This window comes from Aquarana catesbeiana, linkage group LG02 (assembly GCF_042186555.1).
Source record: "Aquarana catesbeiana isolate 2022-GZ linkage group LG02, ASM4218655v1, whole genome shotgun sequence".
NCBI classification, from domain to species: domain Eukaryota; kingdom Metazoa; phylum Chordata; class Amphibia; order Anura; family Ranidae; genus Aquarana; species Aquarana catesbeiana.
The window spans coordinates 660,462,759-660,487,663 of NC_133325.1; the positions used below are offsets into that span (position 1 = coordinate 660,462,759).

General features: G+C 47.5%; 1 protein-coding gene across 1 annotated transcript in view; it reads left to right on the forward strand.

Annotated features, from left to right (window-relative positions):
- Positions 1-21,753, forward strand: part of POLDIP2 (DNA polymerase delta interacting protein 2) — a 38,912-nt gene extending 17,159 nt beyond the window's left edge. Inside the window, exons 5-11 of the mRNA XM_073616605.1 lie at positions 67-142; positions 328-435; positions 526-662; positions 2,757-2,783; positions 3,122-3,247; positions 11,675-11,754; positions 19,874-21,753. Coding sequence (XP_073472706.1) covers positions 67-142; positions 328-435; positions 526-662; positions 2,757-2,783; positions 3,122-3,247; positions 11,675-11,754; positions 19,874-19,988 — 669 coding nt within the window. The 3' untranslated portion in view covers positions 19,989-21,753. The remainder of the gene's footprint in view (positions 1-66; positions 143-327; positions 436-525; positions 663-2,756; positions 2,784-3,121; positions 3,248-11,674; positions 11,755-19,873) is intronic.
- Positions 21,754-24,905: the final 3,152 nt, after the last annotated feature.

The following is a 24,905-nucleotide window of genomic DNA, read 5'->3' on the forward strand; positions in this document are numbered from 1 at the left end:
TACAATAGTTGGTAAGCCCTGGTGTGTTTATAGAAATTAAATATCCTGATTTCTGTTTTTTGTTAGTCACAGAGGTCTCAGACAGAAGCAGTGACGTTTCTTGCGAATCATGACGATAGCAGAGCTTTGTATGCAATTCCTGGTAAGTGAGGCTTCTGCTTCCTAGGTATTTGTTGGCATATTGTCATAATTGGTTGTCATAATGACCAACTGAAACATGTTTTTTGGCAACATTCTTAAAATTGCTTTACATATTTAATTGTCACGCTTTGTCACTTGGCATAATTCTGAATGTATATTTCTTTCCTACGTTCTGTTTACACAAAGGATTAGATTATGTAAGTCATGAAGACATACTTCCATACAACTCTACTGATCAAGTACCCATACAGCATGAACTGTTTGAGAGATTCCTGAGTTATGATCAAACCAGAGGTAAAAAGCACAAATACTTTCCTTTTATGCAGGGTAAAATGAAATGAAAGTTAAAATTAAATCTGATTTTAAGACAATTCACTCTTGCAGTGCCACCATTTATAGCGCGGGAAACATTGCGTGCTTGGCAGGAAAAGAATCATCCGTGGCTGGAGCTCTCAGATGTACACAGGGAGACCACTGAGCATATTCGGGTCACTGTAATCCCCTTCTACATGGGGATGAGGGTCCGTATTATGATTTTTATTTTTTTTTAATTGCTGTGGTGTGTTGGGTTGGCTTTAAAATGAATCCCTCAAAATACCAATTTCTTGTGTAAGAAGCCTTGGAAAGAAGTTGCAATTCCTTGAACCCTTAAGCTATCTAATAATTTTGGGTTAGTAAAAGTAAATCTCTACTTTTTTCACTGCTGCACTTCTGACTAGTGGAGTCAGAATGGTAACTTCTCTCTGAGGCTATAATGCAAGTATTTTGTGTTCAGAGATTTCTTTTTGTGTTGAATGTAGTAAACGTTTTTTTTTTTTTTTTCCCCTTGTACACGGTTGATGACACATTGTAAAAGAATTCCAACTAGACCTTTTTTATTTATTTATTTATTTTTTTTGAGAGTAGAGAAGGGTTAAAGCTGAATTCCATCTTTTCATACACTTTACATAGTTAGTTTAGGCCAGCTTGGCACCAAAATTTGAGGCCGCTAGACATGCGGTATAAAGTGTATGTAGCTGCGGCTACATACAGCATACTGCACTGTGTTCCGGTTTTGAGCCGAGACTTCCAGTCTCATACCCGGAACACGGTAGAATCTATTACAGCAGCGCTCAGCCATTCAGAGAAAGCGATGTATTCCCTCAATGAATACAAAGCTTCTTCTGATTGGCTGAGCCAGAGGTTGTGACATCAGCCCCCCTCTCTGACTCATTGATGGAATACATTGCTTACTCTAGCTGAGCGCTGCTGTGATAGGCTCTACTGTGTTCCAGGTATGAGACCGGAAATCTCGTCTCGAACATAGTGCGGTATGTAGCCGCAGCTACAGAGAGTTTGTACCACGCATCCAGCAGCCTCACATGTTAGTGAGGGACATTGTTCATTTTGGCCAAGCTGGCCCAAACAAACTATGTAAAGATGGAGTTCAGCTTTAAAATCACTGTCAGGTTTTATTATTTGAAATATTTCTTGGGAGATTCTCTTTCGCTTTATGTTGTGGTAGCAGTTGTCACTATGACATAAGGTGGGGTGAAAATCCCAGTGTGATTAGTTGTTTTGAACAGAAGTTGGGGGGCAAAATCACTATCACAGCGCCGAATCGCAAAAAGTGCTCTGGTCAGGAAGGAGGTAAAATATTCCGGGGCTGAAGCGGTTAAAGTAACACGGTGCCATATTACAAAAAATGGCCTGGTCATGAAGGGGGGGGGTAATCCTTCTGGGGCTAAAGTGGTTAAAAAGGTAGTAAAGGCTTTTAAAAAAAAAAAAAGAAAGAAAGAAAGAAAACACTGCATACTAGCACATTATGAAACGCTTGCCTTGAAACTCAGCCCTCGAACGCTGCGCTGTCATTTCTACAGAGGCTTCCATCTTCACCCCATCTTCCTTCTGGTTTGATGGGTTTCAGCCGCTTGAATGATGTCACTCTCATAGTACAGATTTCTGAAGGAACGACACGGGTATGCTGTTCCTTCAGAGCACATGCGCTGGTGATGTCACCGGCCGCTGCTCCCTAGAACATCTCCTAAGCGGTGTGATTTTAGGAGATATTAATTTTACCTACAAGTAAAGCCGCGTACACACGATCGGACTTTACGGCATACTTGGTCCAGTGTACCGGATTTCGTCGGACAATTCGATCGTGTGTGGGCTCCAGCGGACTTTGTTTTATCAAAAGTTTGACGGACTTAGATCTGAAACATGTTTCAAATCTATCCGGTGGACTCGAGTCCGTTCGAAAAAAGTCCGCTCGTCTGTATGCTATTCCGATGGACAAAAACCGAGGCTAGGGCAGCTACTGGCTATGAACTTCCTTGTTTTAGTCCGGTCGTACGTCATCCTGTACGAATCCATCGAACTTTGGTTGATCGTGTGTAGGCAAGTCCGTTCATTCGGAAAGTTCGTCGTAAAGTCCGCCGGGCAAAGTATGCCGTAAAGTCCGGTCTTGTGTACGCGGCATTAGCTTTATTATAAGCTTACTTGTAGGTAATAAAGAAAACTTTTGAGAGAGTACTACTACTTTTTAATGAGTGAATATGCTTTAAGAATGTAATGCAAAAGAGTTTATTGTATGCACTGTGTGTAATCTAACATTTCCCTTCTCTGTTTCCCTATAGGAAGCCCAAAATTCACATGTTTATTGGGTAATTATCTCTTTGGTTTCAGTTTTACCATTCTAAAGTAAATGTTCCTGACAACCTTTGTAAGCCATTGGAGGATATCATTTTAATCCTCGATTTGTTACTAAGTCAATGGCCTGGAGTAAACAGGTAGTACAGCCAAACTTTCACTGTTCTGGGTCATTCCCTAACTAGGCATTTAAAGATGGGGGGCGGGGGGGATTGTAGCTCCCATTATACCTATTCTTTCTATTAGTTGACTTGTTTCTGGGTGTTTGTACTCACACACATAGTACAAGATATTGTTGGTTCAATAGGATATTTTTAGTATTACATTTTAATCATTGCTTTACCCTGTATAGTGGCGTTACTGCATCCGCCTCGAGAATCTTGGAGCAGAAGTTGTTCAGCTAAGAGAACGTCACTGGCGGATTTTCAGTCTCTCTGGAACTCTAGAAACTGTGAGGGGTCGAGGTGTTGTTGGCAGGGTAAGTTCTGTGTCCAAGGTGGATTGCAGTGTTTTTAAGGCCCTATTCACACCTGAGCATTTTGTAACTCAAAGCTCCAAAATCCCATGGTTTTCAGTTGTCTTTTCACACCTAAGCATAGTGTCGCTTGATGCTTGCATCTCAAAGTACACATGCTTCTTTAAGTTACTTTGTTCAAGTGTTTTAGGCTTCAGTAAAATTTAGTGGAAGCACCTATAAAAATTTAATTTTTTTTCCCCTTTCGTCTTTCAGGACAGCCACCATGAGAGATAGTCTCCTCCTCTTCCTCTTAGGAAACACTGCGCCAGCCCATAAATTCTCACTTCCCCCTGCCAGACCTCAGTATTAGTGTTTCCTCCGGTGGGGAGACACTGTGCAAGGAACCAGGCTTTTCAGTCAGGGGACTGTGGCTGTTATTTGTTTTTTTTTTGAGCCTGTAAATGGGAGCAGGGGCTTCTTATGGGCATGGGGGGGACTTACCCCTCGATTCGGTGGCCACCACTTCCTTGCTGAGCGCAGCTTCAGGCTGTGGGGGTTCCCTATCGCGGTCACAGGGCTGCAGCAGGCTGGCGTCCGCCCTTCCTGTATACTTTACAGGCCGCTCTCTTTTTGGAACTAGGCGGGCCGGACGACGGGCGACGTCATTTCCGGCGGAAGGGCGGGGGCTTGCCTTTGACCCGCGGCTTCCGGTTCCGGGTCGCAGGGCTGATAGGGAAGCCAGGCACAGGCTGGAGACGAGTCTGGGACGCGCACAGGCAGCGTTGGACTCGGTAGTAGCAACCACCTGCAAGTCATGTCGGAAGCGGATGCTCAACCAACGGACACTACCTCCAGCCTTCCTAAGGTAAGGGTGCCTTGGGGAAAAGTACTCTTTACCTAGGATTGTCCCTCCATGTATGGTTCCTGTCATGGGGGGCAGATACCCTGGGTGGTCAGGGGAGGGAGGCTCAGATCCCCATAGATGAAGGAGGGTCTAGTGCACTCCCAGGGTTGTATCCTTGTTTTTTAAAAAAAAAAAAAAAAAAAAAGTGACAAAAATGTTTGTTTTTCCTTTCTTGTATTTCAGAAAGCTACAGAAAAATCTAAGTCTACCCATAGCTCTAAGAGGAGGTGTGCCTCTTGCAGGGACACATTAGGGGAGGCATGGACAAAGGTCTTGTGTAGGGAGTGCATAGACTCCCTTGTTAAGGAGAGGGACTCTGAACAGGAGTCAGGACTTGCAGCCTCAGTTAAAGAGCTCTCGTCCACCTTTTCTTCATTTAAAGCCTTATTTGAAAGGTTTCAACCTCCCATTAGTCCAGCTCCCCAGGATACAACCCCGCCTCAGGCGCAGGTCTCTGCTCCTGCCCAACCTGCAACTTCAGTTAGGGCAGAGGAAGCTCCAGGGCCTTCCGGAGTGGAACTAAGACAGCCAGATAGTTCCTCCTCCGATTCCCAGGATGGTTCAGAGGGGGAGGACCAGGACGGGGAGTCCAGGAGATCCTCCAGATATAAATTATCCCTAGAGGAGGTAGAGGACCTCTTAGGGGCTATTTATACAACCCTCGGTATTCAGGAGGACAGGAAACCCCTGACCCTTCATGACCAGATGTACAGAGGCTTGGGGGAACAAAAGAGAAAGTTTCAACCAGTACTTCATGAACTGGAAAAACCTATCAAAAAGGAGTGGCAGGATCCCGAAAGGAAATCCTTTTTTTCTAGATCCTTAAAGAGGAGATTTCCGTTTTCGGATGATCCTACATCTATCTGGAATAAAAATCCCAAGTTAGATGCTGCTTTCTCCCAGGTTTCCAGACACACTGACCTGGCTTTTGAGGACATGGGGGCCCTGGTGGATGTCATGGATAAGAGAATAGACTCTCTCCTTAAAAAGACGTGGGATTCAACAATTGGTAACTTGAAACCTGTGTTGGCTGTCACAGTAGTGGCTCGCAATCTGGAGCACTGGCTCTCTAAGATTCAAGAGCATATTGAGGCTGGAACGGCAAAAGAAACCATTCTGTCTTCCTTCCCTACGATTCTGCGGGGTATCGCCTACATAGCTGATGCCTCGGCAGAGTCAGTACGTATGACGGCCAGATCAGCGGCTCTGGCCAATTCGGCCAGGAGAGCCCTCTGGCTAAAAACCTGGCCGGGCGATAGCGCCTCTAAAGTCAAATTGTGCGGCATACCGTTAACGGGAGACCTTCTCTTCGGCCCAGGCTTAGAGACTGTCTTAGACCGCACAGCAGACAGGAAGAAATCCTTCCCGGTTAAGCGGAAAACCCCTGCACCTACAAAGAAGGGGTTTCGTCCGCAAAAGCGTAAAGAGACTCCAAAGCCGGAAGGGCAAAGGAAGTTCTGGGGTCAGAAAGGCAAGGGCAGAGGAGGGGCGATTTTTCGCCCTCCTGAACAGCCCCGTAAAAGTCAATGACTCCCCAACCATGGTGGGGGGAAGATTGGGGGCCTTCCTCCCACAGTGGGAGGCAATATCCCCCAATCGCTTTATCCTAGGGATTATAAGAAGGGGGTACCATATCGATTTCACGAATCTTCCTCCTCGGAGATTATTGGTAACGCACCTACCCAGGTGTACGGCAAAAGCCGAGGCTCTGTTGGAAGCATTAAGAGATCTGGTAGATCAGAATGTGGTTCTAAAAGTTCCAAAAGCCGAGGAGGGAGAGGGGTTTTATTCACACATCTTTGTAGTGAAGAAACCCACAGGGAAATTCAGACTGATTCTGAATCTAAAGCCCCTGAACAAGTCAGTGACATACAGGAGATTCCGTATGGAAACAATTTTCACAGTGAGAACACTGTTGCCCCGCAACTGCTTTATGGTATCCCTGGACCTAAAGGACGCGTATCTACACGTTCCCATAGCAGAAGCCTCACAGAGGTTTCTCCGGCTAGCGGTAGATCTAGGTGGAACATCGGTACATCTACAGTTTCAGGCGCTGCCTTTCGGGCTATCCTCCTCGCCCCGCATCTTCACCAAGGTCTTGGCGGAGGTGATGGCCTTTCTTCGGCTCCAGGGAATATCAGTGATAGCATACCTGGACGACCTGCTCCTGTTTGCAGCGTGTCCACTGCAGTTAGTCAGGGATCTAGAGCTTACAAGAAGAGTTCTTACAGGTCTAGGGTGGCTAATGAACTTGGAGAAATCCAGTTTGATTCCCTCCCAGCGCATTACCTACTTGGGCTACCAGTTGGACTCAACACTTCTGAGAGTGTTTCTTCCAAGAGAAAAAATACTAAAGCTGGACAGGGCAGTGGCTGGTCTCCAGTGCAGCAGTCGGGTCTCTATAAGAGTTCTGATGTCGGCCCTGGGTCTTTTGACCGCGACCCTCCCAGCAGTGCAATGGGCAGGTCTGCACTTTCGTCCCTTACAGTCCTTTGTCCTAAGGGTGTGGGATCACAGCCAGAGAAGTCTGGATGCCTTGGTTCAGGTCCCATCCCAAGTAAAGAGATCCCTCTGGTGGTGGAGGAGGGTCTCAAACTTGTCGCAGGGTCGTCTGTGGTTCATCCCAGTCTCTCAGGTGGTAACCACAGACGCAAGCGGCAGAGGTTGGGGGGCGCACCTGGGTTCCCTTGTAGCACAGGACACCTGGGAGGGAAACGAACTCAGAAGGTCGTCCAATTGGAAGGAGCTGAAGGCAATCGGGCTAGCACTCAGGTTCTTCAAAAAGGAGCTACAGGGCCACCATGTACAGGTGCAGTCGGACAACTCGTCCGCCGTAGCTTATGTGAACAAGCAGGGAGGCACAAAGAGCGGAGTACTGCTGGCATTGGCATCAGACATTCTGAGCTGGGCCGAGACTCACACTCTCTCACTCTCAGCAGTCTACCTGAGAGGAGAAAAGAATGTGATAGCAGACTTTCTCAGCCGAACCAGGCTGAGAGAGGGCGACTGGATCCTCAACCAGGAGGTTTTCAATCTCATCTCAGAGAAGTGGGGTCCTCCAGAGGTAGATCTGTTCGCGTCAAGAAACAACGCGAAAACCCCTTGTTTTTTCTCCCTAAACAGAGGGGAGGGAGCACGAGGGGTCGACGCATTGATCCAGGACTGGCATTTCAGAATCTGCTATGCCTTCCCGCCCCCAGCGTTATTACCAGCAGTTCTCAGGAAGTTTCAGATGGAAAACACGTCCCTGATTCTGGTAGCACCACATTGGCCAAAGAGGGCTTGGTTCTCAATACTCAAGCAGCTAGCGGTCGAACCTCCCTTATTCCTGCCACCTCGAGAGGATCTCCTCTCACAGGGCCCAGTCCTCTGTCCACAGGTTCACCAATGGCAGTTAGCGGCCTGGCTACTGAGGAGGGCATGCTGAGAGCTAGGGGTTTTTCTGAGAAATTAATCTCCACCCTCCTCAATAGCAGGAAGAAGGAAACACGCCAGATATATAAAAAAATCTGGGTACGTTTCAATAAATGGTGTGCAGAAGGCTCCCTTGCGGTACATAGTCCCACAGCTGTGTTGGAATTCCTTCAGTGCGGGGCAGACAAGGGTTTATCCATAAGTACCCTTAAAGGTCAGGTGTCAGCACTTAGTACTTATTTAGAGAAACATCTGGCCACCAACCCCTGGGTGGTCAGATTCTTTAAGGCTCTGTCTAGACAAAGACCGGTTCAAGGTCCTCCCTTTCCCAAGTGGGACCTATCGTTAGTTTTGCAGGGCCTGACGGGAATCCCCTTTGAACCTTTAGAGGAATGTCTACTAAAGGATCTTACGCTAAAAACAGTTTTTTTGGTAGCAGTGACAACTGCCAGGAGAGTCAGCGAGATTGAGGCCTTATCTGTTAGACCTCCTTTTTGCGTTATTTTTCCAGATCGGATCATCTTTAAGACCGATCCAGCATTTTTACCTAAGGTTGCTTCTGGTTTCCACAGAAGTCAGGAGGTAGTTTTACCCTCATTTTGTCCCAACCCCTCGGGGGAAAGGGAATTAAAATTTCATTCTTTGGATGTAAGGAGATGTATCCTTAGATACCTAGAGCTGACCAAGATGTTTAGAAAGTCAGACTCTTTATTTGTTTTGTTTTCTGGGGCCAGAAAAGGATGCAAAGCGTCTCGACGCACTATTGCCAGATGGCTCAGAGTAGCCATTGGCCAGGCCTATACATTGGCAGGGAAAGAAATCCCAATGGGTATAAGAGCACACTCTACTAGAGCTATGGCAGCTTCGCAGGCAGAAAGGGCTGGAGCAACGCCAGAGCAAATATGCAGGGCTGCAACATGGTCCAGCTACTCCACTTTTGTAAAGCACTACAGAGTGGACCTGGTGTCGGCTAGTGAGCAAGCCTTTGGGCGAAAGGTATTGCAAGCGGTAGTCCCACCCTAAACTGGTAAGTGCTCGTTTATCCTCTCATGGTGGCTGTCCTGAAAGACGAAAGGGGAAAATTAGAGTTACGTACCGGTAACGTCTTTTCCAGTAGTCTTTCAGGACAGCCCTAGTTACCCACCCGAAATTTTTGGGGGGGGTCTTACAAAAGACCAGAACGCAGCATGATAATGATATGGAATAGTATGTTATTAATGTGTTCTTGTGTCTCCCCAGCTGACCGGAGGTAATCTCGGAATATACTGAGGTCTGGCAGGGGGAAGTGAGAATTTATGGGCTGGCGCAGTGTTTCCTAAGAGGAAGAGGAGGAGACTATCTCTCATGGTGGCTGTCCTGAAAGACTACTGGAAAAGACGTTACCGGTACGTAACTCTAATTTTTTCCCCCAGTAACTAGCTTTCCATTGGCAGAAAAAAAACTTTTTGTAAAGAAAACACACTGAAAAATGCCTGTACAGTAGTTAAAAAGATTCAACTAAAGATACTTCCCTCAAGTGTGAATGCAGCCTAAAGCAGAAGTAGACTCTAGCAACTATGTGTAGGACAAGACTGTTTGAAGGATACTGAACTGGCTGTAGGCATTCAGGGGTTTCTTTTTTGCCTAGGAACATTTTGGCACTCCCAGCGCTCAGAGGTCCCCCACTCAGAGATCAGACTTAACAGGCACATCCAGAATGCATGGCAAATGCAGCCCTCCTCAGATGGGGGAAAAACTACAAAAAACAAACTGGGAAGAAGCAAACGCCTAGTGCATTACCAACAATTTATTGGAAAGATATAAAATCAAAAAAAATTAATACTCACAAAAGTGCAACAAGTGAGAGCATGTAAACAAGAAGAAGCCGTGTGGTGCAGCATACACGTTCTCCAACACCCCACTATACTGGCACGTTTCGGGTACGCACCCACTTCCTCAGCGTTTATAGCTTCCCAATACATTTTTGGTAATGCACTAGGTGTTTGCCCCTTCCCTGTGTTTTTTTTTTTTTTTTTTGATTTTGTAATCTATTCTGCTGTATTTCGTGGATGCAAGGCAGATTCTTCAGCCTCATAGCTGTATATGCGCAGTGTGACATCTTACAGGCACTGGAAATGTTTGTCTCCTCCTGTTAAGCATAGGAAGCTCTGATGAGGTGGATAAATAGGAGTATGCAAATGAGGATCTTGGATGTCTATGGATGCCAGGTATTCCCCCTTGTCTCACAGAAGAAATAGACATTGTAGATTCCACACAAAACTTTGTAACTTAAAAGTGCTTGTTTAGGGATTTTAGGTCCAGGGTAGGATAAAGTTGTAGTTCTACTAGGTGGACGTCCAATGTAGATGCAGCTTTTTATGACCAAGTTCTTGCCGCAGCACTCTGAGTTGGGTCTGTTGACACTTGTTGGGCCTGTTGACGCAGTTCTCTTTGCCTTGTTGCACACCATTCTTTTTCATTGCTTGGGAATTTTCCTGGTTCTGTGAAGGTCAAGCCTGTGTCCTCTATTGTACGGTTTACGATGAGGAGAATTTTGATTTACCTGTAAATGCCGAATCTTGGATTATGGTAGAGGACACAGGACACCCTCCCCTCTGTTCTTATGTTATTTTGTAGAGGTGCACGGAATGAAAATTTTGGTACCGAAAATGCAGGATGCACTTAGCTAAAAACCGAAAATGACAGTTTTTAATAAATATTCATATTTTTATATATAATTGTATTATATTCAACTCCTTAATTTAATATCAATTTAAATTTAATATGAATTTATTGTTGGTCAGTATTGGCACCTTTAGTGCAATAAAGGCTCAAGAAAAATGCAGTCTGCAGTCTCTGACCATCTCTTGTATCATTTCTGCAATTTATTACTTAAACTGCTAATAGTATTAGCAAAATTTCCATTCGGTGCGCTTCTAGCAGAAATGATACAGGAGATGGTCAGAGACTGCAGACATGATACAAGAGATCGGTGCAGCCTCACCAGGGTCCGTCAGGTGCAGCCTCACCAGGGCCTGGATCAGAGCGGTGATCTCCCACTGTGTCACGGAGCTGGATATGAATTTCCCGGGCCTGGCGGCCACAGTAACAAAGTCCTACCTCCTATGATGCACGTCACACTGATTCAATTTCCCAGCATTGGATCAGTGTGCCGTCTATCGCAGGAGGCGGGACATTGTTACAGCGGCCTGTGACACAGGGAGATCGCCGCTCTGCGTGACAAGGAGGGGAGGACTCTGACTGCGCCGACAGGATGACACCCCTACAATGTGCGGCACCCGGGGCAGACTGCCCCTTTTTCATTATCGGCACCTTTTCTTTCGACCGCATGTCGAAAACCGCTTTCAGCCGAAATTTTCGATATACCTCTCATTATTTTGTATTGCTTACTACAGTGAGTCTACTGTGGATTCTTACAGAGCAGCAGGGTTACACAGGGGACAAGTCTTCAAAGCTTGGTCAGTGTCCAGTCACCTGAAGGTACCAGCCTATACAACAGGATCTGTGAATATCAAGCCTGTAGTGTAATCCAAGATACAACATTTACATGTCAACATTCCTTTACTTTTTTATATCTCGCTCAGAAGAATCCAGCCCACTACTACCTCTGGGATCGCTGGATTGACATTATCAGGGGGCTGGAACTTGGAACGGGTGAGATTGCTACCTAGTGATAGCTTGCACCTTCATGAATATGGTAGCTTTCTTGTATCTACACAGTACAGCAAAATAGATGACAGAAAAGTTCTAGGCAAAAGAGCAACTGCTGAATTTCTACTAGTGATGTTTTAGGTTTTTGCAGGTTTAAAGAGTTTTTTTTTTTTTTTTTGACCAATGGAAAGTTAGCAACTAGGAAAAAAAACTTGCAATACATGTGTTTTTTCACACTTTTTGAGGTGCTCTCATTAAGGTCTCTTGCGCCAAATACGCCTGAAGCTTGTAGCTCAGAGGAAGCTCATGTGCTTTTTCAGGCTTCAAGCAACACTATGCTCAGGTGTAAATGGTGCCTTGGAGTAAGGTAACTGCTCATGAACATTATAAAAACAATGTAGATATGTGTAACTTGTTTTGATATTGCTATTTGTGTGTTCTTTATATAGTCGGACTGTTCTTCTTTTTATGTCTTTTAGGAGCCTGTTCTGTCTAAGGAGCAGCCAGCTTTTCAGTACAGTAGTCATGTGTCTCTACAGGCCTCCAGTGGCCATATGTGGTGAGTTACATTTGTGCTTGTAAATAAACAGAATTAATACACATTAATTGTGGAAAAACTTGACATACCAGTTCCAGCTGAGTGTCTGTCTGGTCATGTAAATGGAGACTTCTTTATGTTAAGGGGGACATGAACAAGGCTATCTTTGAAACCACTTTTATACTTTAAAAGGAGGCTAATGTGTGTATCCATCTTATAGCCTTGTAATCATGAGCACTGTGGTCACAAAATACCCCCGATATGGGCAATACAAGTAAACTATATATTCTCACAAATGTTTAATGGTCTAGCTGAGAATGTCTCCTTGGGGTTCCAGACTGATACTCTGAGCATAGGACTGCCACTGCTGGTTCTGGATATATTCCCATCCATTGCAGCTTGTTCAAAAAGTGCCTCATACCCTATTATCTTTTGGATTGGGTGAATTTGTTATTTATGAATGAGTGAATGCATGTCTGCAGCTGCTGTCTGTCCAGTATGGCAACGTTGTCATTTTAATTCATTGTTCTGTTGGAAGTGTACTTCTGTTTTTGTATTTCAATAAAGCTGTAATCAATATACCTGTTGATTCCTCTCTGATATTCTTGTGGACCTGTAGTCCCCTTTAGTAAAGCTGAGGAGATCCGTCAGATAGTTTAGTTTTATACAGATAATCATGAACAAGGGACCAATGGGTTAACTTGATATAGTGAGCGCAGCTGATGTAACCTTTTTGTCAGTAATTGACAGAAATCATTTATTTTTTTTTTTTTTAGGAGATAACCTAGCATGGCCCCATTAAAAAGGAAGGTTTGAAAAGTTTAGGGGCAGTAGCAAGTAGTGCTGAGTTCAGAGGTCAAAATTATGTAACCTGGAGTGCAGAGGTCAGTAATATATAATGCAGCAGTTAAGGAGGTCAGTACTATGTAATGTACAGTTTAGGGGTCAGTAATATGTAACTCGGGAGGTCAGGAGTAAATAATGCAGAGCACAGGCATGAGTAGTGCAGAGTTCAGAGATCAATAGTATATAAACCAGAATTCAGAGGTCAGGTTCAGTGGAATGTAACAAACAGAGTAGAGGTCAGTGGTGTGTAAAGGCCTGTTCACACTGGAGCAGTGATTTGGCATTTTTCCACACTGAAAGAATGCTAGTCACTGCTAAGGCACATAGCACACAGAAAACCGCTTCAACACAGCCTGGAGGTGCAGAGCAGTGAGGTGTGATTAAAATGCAGACATGCTTCATAATATGGCACCGCACAGCAGGTGAAACGCACTGCGCTGCTGTGTGGTGACATGAATGAAGTGAAATAAAAAAAAGGGAGCTGTGTAATGTGATAACCTGCATCATACCGCTCCCTGGTGCACTTCTGCCTGCTCACTAAAATGCTCTGATTTGGGTGAATGGGCCCTAAGCCTTGGTTCACACTACTGCGTGCTGTCTAGGGCAACTCATTCATTTCAATGGGCTGCCCTACCTACGAGAAACATGAGGAAAGAATTCTTTGGGCCTTCTGGAAAATTGCCCTGGACCACAGGGTGCTGGGCACCATGTATTTTTGAAGTGTGTGAAAACACACACCGTTTATGATGTGTGGGGTGCCATTAACCACTTTACAACCGGCCCATAGCCGAATGACGGCAGCAGGGCGGTTGCTTAACTCTGGGATCACGTCATATGACGTCTTCCCAGAGTTCCCCTCTCGCGCAAGCACCTGAACACATCCGTGATCGCCGGGTCCTCATCACGGATCCCGGTAAATGGCCGCTGATCGCGGCCGTTTACCATGTGATCGCTCTGTCAAATGACGGAGCGATCACATGTAAACAAACCAGCGTCATCTCATGACGCCGGTTCCTCTCCTCCCCTCCTGTGTACCGATCGGTACACTGTGAGCGGAGAGGGGGATGGATGGATGGCAGTAGCGCTAACCAGTGACATCCAGCCATCCATCCATCCATGCTCAGCCATCCCTAATGCTCTGCAATGCCCCAGAATAATGTGCAATACTCTGCAATGCCCCGCAATACTCTGCAATACCCCACAACACTGTGCAATACCCTGCCATGCTCAGCCATGCTCGGCGATACCCTGCCATGCTCAGCCATGCTCGGCGATACCCTGCCATGCTCAGCCATGCTCGGCGATACCCTGCCATGCTCAGCCATGCTCGGCGATACCCTGCCATGCTCAGCCATGCTCGGCGATACCCTGCCATGCTCAGCCATGCTCGGCGATACCCTGCCATGCTCAGCCATGCTCGGCGATACCCTGCCATGCTCAGCCATGCTCGGCGATACCCTGCCATGCTCAGCCATGCTCGGCGATACCCTGCCATGCTCAGCCATGCTCGGCGATACCCTGCCATGCTCAGCCATGCTCGGCGATACCCTGCCATGCTCAGCCATGCTCGGCGATACCCTGCCATGCTCGGCGATACCCTGCCATGCTCGGCGATACCCTGCCATGCTCGGCGATACCCTGCCATGCTCGGCCATGCTCGGCGATACCCTGCCATGCTCGGCCATGCTCGGCGATACCCTGCCATGCTCGGCCATGCTCGGCGATACCCTGCCATGCTCGGCCATGCTCGGCGATACCCTGCCATGCTTGGCCATGCTCGGCGATACCCTGCCATGCTCGGCCATGCTCGGCGATACCCTGCCATGCTCGGCCATGCTCGGCGATACCCTGCCATGCTCGGCGATACCCTGCCATGCTCAGCCATGCTCGGCGATACCCAGCCATGCTCGGCGATACCCAGCCATGCTCGGCGATACCCAGCCATGCTCGGCGATACCCAGCCATGCTCGGCGATACCCTGCCATGCTCAGCCATGCTCGGCGATACCCAGCCATGCTCGGCGATACCCTGCCATGCTCAGCCATGCTCGGCGATACCCTGCCATGCTCAGCCATGCTCGGCGATACCCTGCCATGCTCAGCCAAGCTCGGCGATACCCTGCCATGCTCAGCCAAGCTCGGCGATACCCTGCCATGCTCAGCCAAGCTCGGCGATACCCTGCCATGCTCAGCCATGCTCGGCGATACCCTGCCATGCTCAGCCATGCTCGGCGATACCCTGCCATGCTCAGCCATGCTCGGCGATACCCTGCCATGCTCAGCCATGCTCGGCGATACCCTGCCATGCTCAGCCATGCTCGGCGATACCCTGCCATGCTCAGCCATGCTCGGCGATACCCTGCCATGCTCAGCCATGCTCGGCGATACCCAGCCATGCTCGGCGATACCCTGCCATGCTCGGCGATACCCTGCCATGCTCAGCCATGCTCGGCGATACCCTGCCATGCTCAGCCAAGCTCGGCGATACCCTGCCATGCTCAGCCAAGCTCGGCGATACCCTGCCATGCTCAGCCATGCTCGGCGATACCCTGCCATGCTCAGCCATGCTCGGCGATACCCTGCCATGCTCAGCCATGCTCGGCGATACCCTGCCATGCTCAGCCATGCTCGGCGATACCCTGCCATGCTCAGCCATGCTCGGCGATACCCTGCCATGCTCAGCCATGCTCGGCGATACCCTGCCATGCTCAGCCATGCTCGGCGATACCCTGCCATGCTCAGCCATGCTCGGCGATACCCTGCCATGCTCAGCCATGCTCGGCGATACCCTGCCATGCTCAGCCATGCTCGGCGATACCCTGCCATGCTCAGCCATGCTCGGCGATACCCTGCCATGCTCAGCCATGCTCGGCGATACCCTGCCATGCTCAGCCATGCTCGGCGATACCCTGCCATGCTCAGCCATGCTCGGCGATACCCAGCCATGCTCGGCGATACCCTGCCATGCTCGGCGATACCCTGCCATGCTCAGCCATGCTCTGCGATACCAGCGATACCCAGCCGTGCTCTGCGATACCAGCGATACCCAGCCGTGCTCTGCGATACCCAGCCGTGCTCTGCGATACCCAGCCGTGCTCTGCGATACCCAGCCGTGCTCTGCGATACCCAGCCGTGCTCTGCGATACCCAGCCGTGCTCTGCGATACCCAGCCGTGCTCTGCGATACCCAGCCGTGCTCTGCGATACCCAGCCGTGCTCTGCGATACCATGCTCTGCGATACCATGCTCTGCGATACCATGCTCTGCGATACCATGCTCTGCGATACCCTGCTCTGCGATACCCTGCCATGCTCTGCGATACCCTGCCATGCTCTGCGATACCCTGCCATGCTCTGCGATACCCTGCCATGCTCTGCGATACCCTGCCATGCTCTGCGATACCCTGCCATGCTCTGCGATACCCTGCCATGCTCTGCGATACCCTGCCATGCTCTGCGATACCCTGCCATGCTCTGCGATACCCTGCCATGCTCTGCGATACCCTGCCATGCTCAGCCATGCTCTGCCATGCTCTGCGATACCCTGCCATGCTCTGCGATACCCTGCCATGCTCTGCGATACCCTGCCATGCTCAGCCATGCTCTGCCATGCTCAGCCATGCTCTGCCATGCTCTGCGATACCCTGCCATGCTCTGCGATACCCTGCCATGCTCTGCGATACCCTGCGATACCCTGCCATGCTCTGCGATACCCTGCCATGCTCTGCGATACCCTGCCATGCTCTGCGATACCCTGCCATGCTCTGCGATACCCTGCCATGCTCTGCGATACCCTGCCATGCTCAGCCATGCTCTGCGATACCCTGCCATGCTCAGCCATGCTCGGCGATACCCTGCCATGCTCAGCCATGCTCGGCGATACCCTGCCATGCTCAGCCATGCTCGGCGATACCCTGCCATGCTCGGCGATACCCTGCCATGCTCGGCGATACCCTGCCATGCTCGGCGATACCCTGCCATGCTCGGCGATACCCTGCCATGCTCGGCGATACCCAGCCATGCTCGGCGATACCCTGCCATGCTCAGCCATGCTCGGCGATACCCAGCCATGCTCGGCGATACCCAGCCATGCTCGGCGATACCCAGCCATGCTCGGCGATACCCTGCCATGCTCGGCGATACCCTGCCATGCTCAGCCATGCTCGGCGATACCCTGCCATGCTCAGCCATGCTCGGCGATACCCTGCCATGCTCAGCCATGCTCGGCGATACCCTGCCATGCTCAGCCATGCTCGGCGATACCCTGCCATGCTCAGCCATGCTCGGCGATACCCTGCCATGCTCGGCCGTGCTCTGCGATACCCAGCCGTGCTCTGCGATACCCAGCCGTGCTCTGCGATACCCAGCCGTGCTCTGCGATACCCAGCCGTGCTCTGCGATACCCAGCCGTGCTCTGCGATACCCAGCCGTGCTCTGCGATACCCTGCCATGCTCTGCGATGCCCTGCCATGCTCTGCCATGCTCTGCGATACCCTGCCATGCTCTGCGATACCCTGCCATGCTCTGCGATACCCTGCCATGCTCTGCCATGCTCTGCGATGCTCTGCCATGCTCTGCGATGCTCTGCCATGCTCTGCGATGCCCTGCCATGCTCTGCGATGCCCTGCCATGCTCTGCCATACCCCGCCATGCTCTGCCATACCCCGCCATACCCCGCCATGCTCTGCCATACTCGGCTGTACTCGGCCTCTGTATGTGGCCAGGCTGTGAAAGTCTCACACATGTGGTATCGCCGTACTCAGGAGGAGTAGGAGAATCTATTTTGGGGGGGTCATTTTTGCTATGTACATGCTATGTGTTAGAAATATTGTATAAATGGACAACTTTGTGTTAAAAAAAAAATGCGTTTTAACCACTTCCCACCCTCCGGCTGTCATACAACGTCCTTGACTTTGTGCAGGGATATCTGAATGATGGGTGCAGCTACAGGCATCATTCAGATATCAGCTTTTTCAGCCGGCGATTCCCTACACCATAAGAATGATCATAGCGGCTGTTCCACTGCTTGATCATTCTTACGGGAGGCGAGAGGGGACGTCCCCCCCCCTCCAGCCGCCCTCCGGTGCTTCTACCGACTCACCGCTACGATCGAAGCCAGGATCTTTTTTTTTTTTTTTTTTTTTTTTATCTTTTTTTATTTCAGGCTTCCCAGCCTAGAGGTGAGATGTGAGGTCTTATTGACCCCATATCTCACTGTAAAGGGGACCTGTCATGCCATATTTCTATTACAAGGGATGTTTACATTCCTTGTAATGGGAATAAAAGAGGTCAAAATTTTTTTTTTTTGAAAAAAGCATCAAACTAAAATAAAGTAAAATGAACAATAAAAAAAAAAAAAAAAAAAAAAAATTTTAAAGCGCCCCTGTCCCTGTGTGCTCGCTTGCAGAAGCGAACGCATACGTAAGTCCCGCCCACATATGAAAACTGTGTTCAAACCACACATGTGAGGTATCGGCGCGATCGGTAGAGCGAGAGCAATAAATTTGGCCCTAGACCTCCTCTGTAACTCAAAACATGTAACCAGTAAAAATTTTTAAAGTGTCGCTTATGGGGATTTTTGAGTAGCGAAGTTTGACGCCATTCCACAAGCGCGTGCAATTTTGAAAGGTGACATGTTGGGTATCTATTTACTCGGCGTAACTTCATCTTTCATATTATGCAAAAACATTGGGCTAACTTTACTGTTTTGTTTTTTTTTTTTTTTTTTTTTTTTTTTTAAAGCACAAAACTGTTTTTTTTTCCAAAAAAAAAACGTTAAAAAAATACCGTGCGAGATAAAAAGTTGCAATGACCGCCATTGTATTCTCTAGGGTCTTTGCTAAAAAAACATATATAATGTTTTGGGGTTCTATGTAATTTTCTAGCTAATAAATTATGATTTTTACATGTAGGAGAGAAATGTCAGAATTGGCCTAGGTGCTCCCCTGCATGTTGGGCCTCTGTATGTGGCCACGCTGTGTAAAAGTCTCACACATGTGGTATCGCCTTACTCGGGAGTAATAGCAGAATGTGTTTTGGGGTGTAATTTGTGGTATGCATATGTGGTGTGTGAGAAATAACCTGCTAATATGACAATTTTGTGAAAAAAAAAAAAAAAAAAAAAGTAAAAAAAAACAACTTGATTTTGCAAAGAATTGTGGGAAAAAATGACCACTTCAAAAAACTCACCATGCATCTTTCTAAATACCTTGGAATGTCTTCTTTCCAAAAAGGGGTCATTTGAGGGTATTTGTACTTTTCTGGCATGTTAGGGTCTCAAGAAATTAGATAGGCCGTCAGTACTTCAGGTGTGATCAATTTTCAGATATTGGCACCATAGCTTTTGGACTCTATAATTTTCACAAAGACCAAATAATATCCACTGATTTGGGTTATTTTTACCAAAGATATGTAGCAGTATAAATTTTGGCCAAAATATATGAAGAAAAATTACTTCTATTTGTGAAATTAAGCTCTATTTGTGAAAAAGGACAAAAATTTCATATAGATACAGTGTTGCATGACTGAGTAATTGTCATTCAAATTGTGAGAGCACCAAAAGCTGAAAATTGGTCTGGTTATTAAGGGGGTTTAAGTGCCCAGTGGTCAAGAAGTATCTACAGCTGTAGCCATTTACCAATTCCCCTTCTCAGACAGCTACCACAATAATACAAAATACATTTGGATATCTCTGGCATTGTAAGTAGCAGCCTTTTATAAAACTGCCAGCCCAGCACTAAGGACCTGTCATGCGCCTGCTGTCTCCTGTGGCACTGACCCCCTAAAGATATCTATTTTACAGCACCTCTTTCCTTAATCTCTGCTGTGGCTGCTTTAACACAGACACTACTCCGGGATCTGCTGGGCGTGGGACTCTGCTCCCTGATTGGTGCTGTCTCTCCTGTTCCCATCTGGCCCGCCCCTTACCTAGTACTTGCCTTGGCTGTAATGTAGAATGTTCCTGTTATCTGAGCTATGGCAGGGAGCAGCGTCGGGTTGCGGTTCCCCGGTTCTTAGAGGATAAAAAAAGACTTGCTGGCAGGATCACCAAGTGAAAATAAAGGGAAAAGACCAAAAAAATAATGTAGTTACCACATCTGAGAAAATTGGTAAGCTGCAGTATACATATTTTTGTTTTTGGGTTTAATACCGCTTTAACTAAGATAGTATTGAAGCCAGAGCATTAGAATGATGACAAATATCTAGCACTTTCTGCATGAATACCCCTGCATTAGCACAGGTTTGCTTTGGTAATAAATGTGCACTTGCTCAAGCACATCCTGTATTTTTCCTTCAGGGGAACCTTCCGCTTTGAGCGACCTGATGGATCACACTTTGATGTCAGGATTCCTCCTTTCTCTCTGGAGAGTAACAAGGATGAAAAGACGCCCCCATCTGGTCTTCATTGGTAGTGATGTTGCACAGCCTTGACTGAAAAGCACTTTGTTGAACTGTTCTCATCAGACTGTGTCTCAGACTATGAACAGGAAGCTATTTGTCATATCCCTATCCTCAGACATCCCTTTTTGTTTAGTTTGAGATGAGGATGTGTGTCTCCCCCCCCCCCCCTCCTGAACACTGAAGTTGCTGCTTTATATTTAATTTCCTACACTGCAGGTATTGTCCCGATCACACATCCTCCTGAAACATCAGAGCCTTTTGGGAATTTTTTTTTTTTTTTTTTGAATAAAGCAATACATTTCTTGATGTGACTGTGTTGTAACTTTCTTACAGAGTGTAGCATTTGATAATCATAAGATGGCATAGCCTTCAAGTTAACTGATGACAATATTCAGTGCCTTATGCCTATAAGAATTGGCAATCTGCAGGTTTGATTTTGGGTTTAATATCACTTTAAAGTCTAACTCCATCTTTCTTTCCACTGAAGCTTTGACAAAGCTGGCCCAAATGAAATGTTTCCTTTACTAATTATTGTACCTGCTGTCAGCACTGTATAAACTGCATGGAGCATCATGTACAACATCCAGCACTGTTCTCTGGCAGCAGTGTCAAGGCAAGGAATCCATGTCTACTACCGGATCAAAATCAAGTCGGGCTGAGTGAATCAGTGAATACAAGGCCTCCTGTGATTGGCTGTGGTGGAGAGGTGGGCAGACAACTTCACAATCTCCACCTCTACCATTCAAAGGACGCTTTCTATTCATTGATATAAATCAGGGTGGATTTGATTTAAATCAAGTCTATTTAAATCGCTAGTAAAAAGGCTTGATTTAAATCATCATTTTTATAGAGCAACTGTCATCTCTGTCCTGCAGCGGCAGCTCTTCTGACCCACTGTTGACTCGCCGACAGTCTCATTCACTTTAACAGGAAGGCTGGTGATTTACCAGAGTGACAACAAGGTGAGGAACGTGACGGCAGAAGGTGAGTGCATGCCCACTAACAGGTGCTGCCATGATGAATCTGAAATGACAGGTGCTCTTATTCTTGCTGGTAATTAGAATCTTTAATATTTGCAAGCAAAATTAAGGTTTCCTATTTAGAAGAATAAGCTGTCAGGTTAGTAAAACAGCGATATCAGAACCGATTCAATCATACAGTTTGTAGTGTACATAGATATGCACAACAATGGGATAAAGGAATGTTGCTGAACTTTGGTTTATCTCATGGTTACTGTGAAATTGTGTGAATGCATCAATGCAGTGCATGTTATTCCAGCTTGCAGAGCTTGGATGCATTGAATGAGTTTACCAAAAATGTAAATATTGCAGGATATACAGCCTCATGCTACATAACTAAGCTCAATTTCATGCTGAATAAACTAAATGATTAATGTATCTTAAATAGAAAACTATCTTTAGATAGTTTTTTGCTCCAAAAGTACTTTCTTAAAATAAAATTTGATAAAAATCCAAAATATCGATATTTTTTTTTTTTTTTTTTTTTCTTAAATCATTGATTTTATATACACCCTGAAAACAATACAAGGCTTCCTCTGAATGGCTGACGAGCACACAGCCTGACTTGATGAGTCCACCTACCGCTGCCAGAACAGAGCTCTGCACACTGGAGGAAATAGTTTGGGCCAGCTTGATCCAAAAAAACCTAAAGTGAAAGGAAAGATGGAATTAGGCTTTGAATAGAAGAGTTTAAATTGAAGTGCAAATCAAATTATGTGGCATTAAAGTGATTGTAAAGTCTTGTTTTTTTTTTCCCTCAATAAAAATAACAAACCTATTATACTTACCTCCTCTGTTGCAGTGGATTTGCACACAACAGCCTGGATCTTCCCGTTCTCGGGTCCCTCTTCGTTGCTCCTGGCCCCTTCCTCCTGTTCAGTGCCCCCACAGCAAGCACCTTGCTGTGGGACACGCGACCCGAGCCACAGCTCCGCGTGTCCATTCAGACACGGAGCCCTGACTCGACCCCATCCCTCTCTCTCCTAATCTCGGACAGCTGAGAAACTCGTGGACAGAGAGGGACCTCAGGTAAGTGTTAGGGGGGCTGTTGCTGCACACAGGTGGCTTTTTATTTTGATGCATAGAATGCATTAAGATAAAAAAAAACCCTATTGCCTTTACAACCCCTTAAGTGTGTGTTCCACCTCCAAATCTGTATAATTGGTCATCAAGTGCCGGATTTCATTAGCTGCTACTAGAGTGATGTCAGATGGTTTGAAACACAGCTCTACATTTGCCCAATGTATATTCAGCAAAGCAGAAGTATGAATTCCAAAAAGTGTATTTTCCACAGGGTTAATGTTACCATGTAATAAATATCACCATGACCAAAGAAAACCACAGAACTGTAAATGTGCCTTAATGCTGGACTAAGTAGGATGAGGTTTTAGGCCTTGTTCACATCTATGTTTTTTTTTTTTTTTTTTAGTGCGTTTTCAGTTTTGCAGAAACACACTACAGTCCATTTAACCACTTGCCGACCGCCTCCTGTAGATATGTCGGCAGAATGGCACGGCTGCGCAAAGTAAAGTACCCGTATGTTACTTTGAATTTGCCGCCGTGCGTGCACGCCTGCTGCAAGCTCCGTGGGGCGGGTTCCACGGACTCAATCACCGCAGGGATACCCACGATCGCCTCACGGAGAGGACAAACGGGGAGATGCTGATGTAAACAGCATCTCCCAGTTCTGCCTAGTGACAGTGTCACTGATCTCTGCTCCCTGTCATCAGGAGCAGAGATCAGTGACGTGTCACACACAGCCCATCCCCCTACAGTTAGAACACATCCCTAGTACTGACTTAACCCCTCCCCGCCCCCTAGTGGTTAACCCCTTCACTGTCAGTGTCATTTACATAGGAATCGGGGCATTTTTATAGCACTGATTGCTGTATAAATGACAATGGTCCCAAAAAATGTCCGATATGTCCGCCATAATGTCACAGTCACAAAAAAAAATAGCTGATCGCCGCCATTACAAGTAAAAAAAAAAAAATAATAAAAATGCCATAAAACTATCCCCTATTTTGTAAACGCTATAACTTTTGCGCAAACCAATCAATTGCTTATTGCGATTTTTTTTTTTTTTTTTTTTTTTCTCTTTTTTACCAAAAATATGTAGAAGAATCATATTGGCCTAAACTGAGGAAAAAAAATGTTTTTATATATTTTTGGGGGATATTTATTATAGCAAAATGTAAAAAATAATGCGTTTTTTTTCAAAATTGTTGCACTTATTTTGTTTATAGTGCAAAAAATAAAAATCGCAGAGGTGATCAAATACCACCATATGAAAGCTCTATTTGTGGGGAAAAAAAGGACATCAATTTTGTTTGGGAGCCATGTCGCACGACCGCGCACTTGTCAGTAAAAACGACGCAGTGCTGAATCGCATAAAACGCATTGGTCAGGAAGGGGGTAAATCCTTCCGGGGCTGAAGTGGTTAACATGGTTTCCTATGGATGTAGTTCACATCTGTGCATTTTATGGAAAGGGCCAGGGACTTTTTGGTTCCACAGACTTCAGTGGATCTAAAGTGTGTATTGAAAAACGCAAAATGCACCGGCAATATGCAAACTGCAACCTGCATAGGTGTGAATAAGAACTTGTAGACCTTTCCAACCCACCCATTGGTTAAACACAAGTTAGTGGGCACACAGCATGTTCTATTCATGTGCTCCCATGCAGATAGTACATGTTAAATGTTACTGGAGCCGTGCCGTGTCAAGCTGACCAAGATTGCACCTCCAATGAACTATCTCCTCATGTCGGGTCTTCTCAAGCGGCAGGACACGGGCACTGGCAGGCTGTACATGAGGAGGCACTGGCAGGTGGCCACGGGCACTGGCAGGCTGTACATGACGGGGCACTGGCAGGCTATACATGACGGGGCACTGGCAGGCGGCCACGGGCACTGGCAGGCGGCCACGGGCACTGGCAGGCTGTACATGATGAGGCACTGGCAGGCGGCAGGACACGGGCACTGGCAGGCTGTACATGATGGAGCACTGGCAGGCGGCAGGACACGGGCACTGGCAGGCTGTACACGATGGGGCACTGGCAGGCGGCAGGACACGGGCACTGGCAGGCTGTACATGATGGGGCAATGGCAGGCGGCAGGACACGGGCACTGGCAGGCTGTACATGACGGGGCACTGCCAGGCGGCCACGGGCACTGGCAGGCTGTACATGATGGGGCACTGGTAGGCTGTACATGATGGGGCACTGGCAGGCGGCAGGACACGGCACTGGCAGGCGGCAGGACACGGGCACTGGTAGGCTGTACATGATGGGGCACTGGCAGGCGGCAGGACACAGGCACTGGCAGGACACGGGCACTGGCAGGCAGGCAGACACGGGCACTGGCAGGCTGTACATGATGGGGCACTGACAGGCGGCCACGGGCACTGGCAGGCTGTACATGACGGGGCACTGGCAGGCGGCCACTGGCAGGCTGTACATGATGGGGCACTGACAGGCGGCCACGGGCACTGGCAGGCTGTACATGACGGGGCACTGGCAGGCGGCCACTGGCAGGCTGTACACGACGGGGCACTGGCAGGCTGTACATGATGGGGCACTGGCAGGCTGTACATGATGGGGCACTGGCAGGCGGCAGGACACCGGCACTGGCAGGCTGTACATGATGGGGCACTGGCAGGCGGCAGGACACGGGCACTGGCAGGCGGCAGGACACGGGCACTGGCAGGCTGTACATGATGGGGCACTGGCAGGCGGCAGGACACGGGCACTGGCAGGCTGTACATGATGGGGCACTGGCAGGCGGCAGGACACGGGCACTGGCAGGCTGTACATGATGGGGCACGTCCCCAGTCTCTGACCACTTCCTGTATAAAATATTTTTTAAAAACAGTCACTTTCGGTGCTGTTTCGGTATCGCCACCAAAAAAC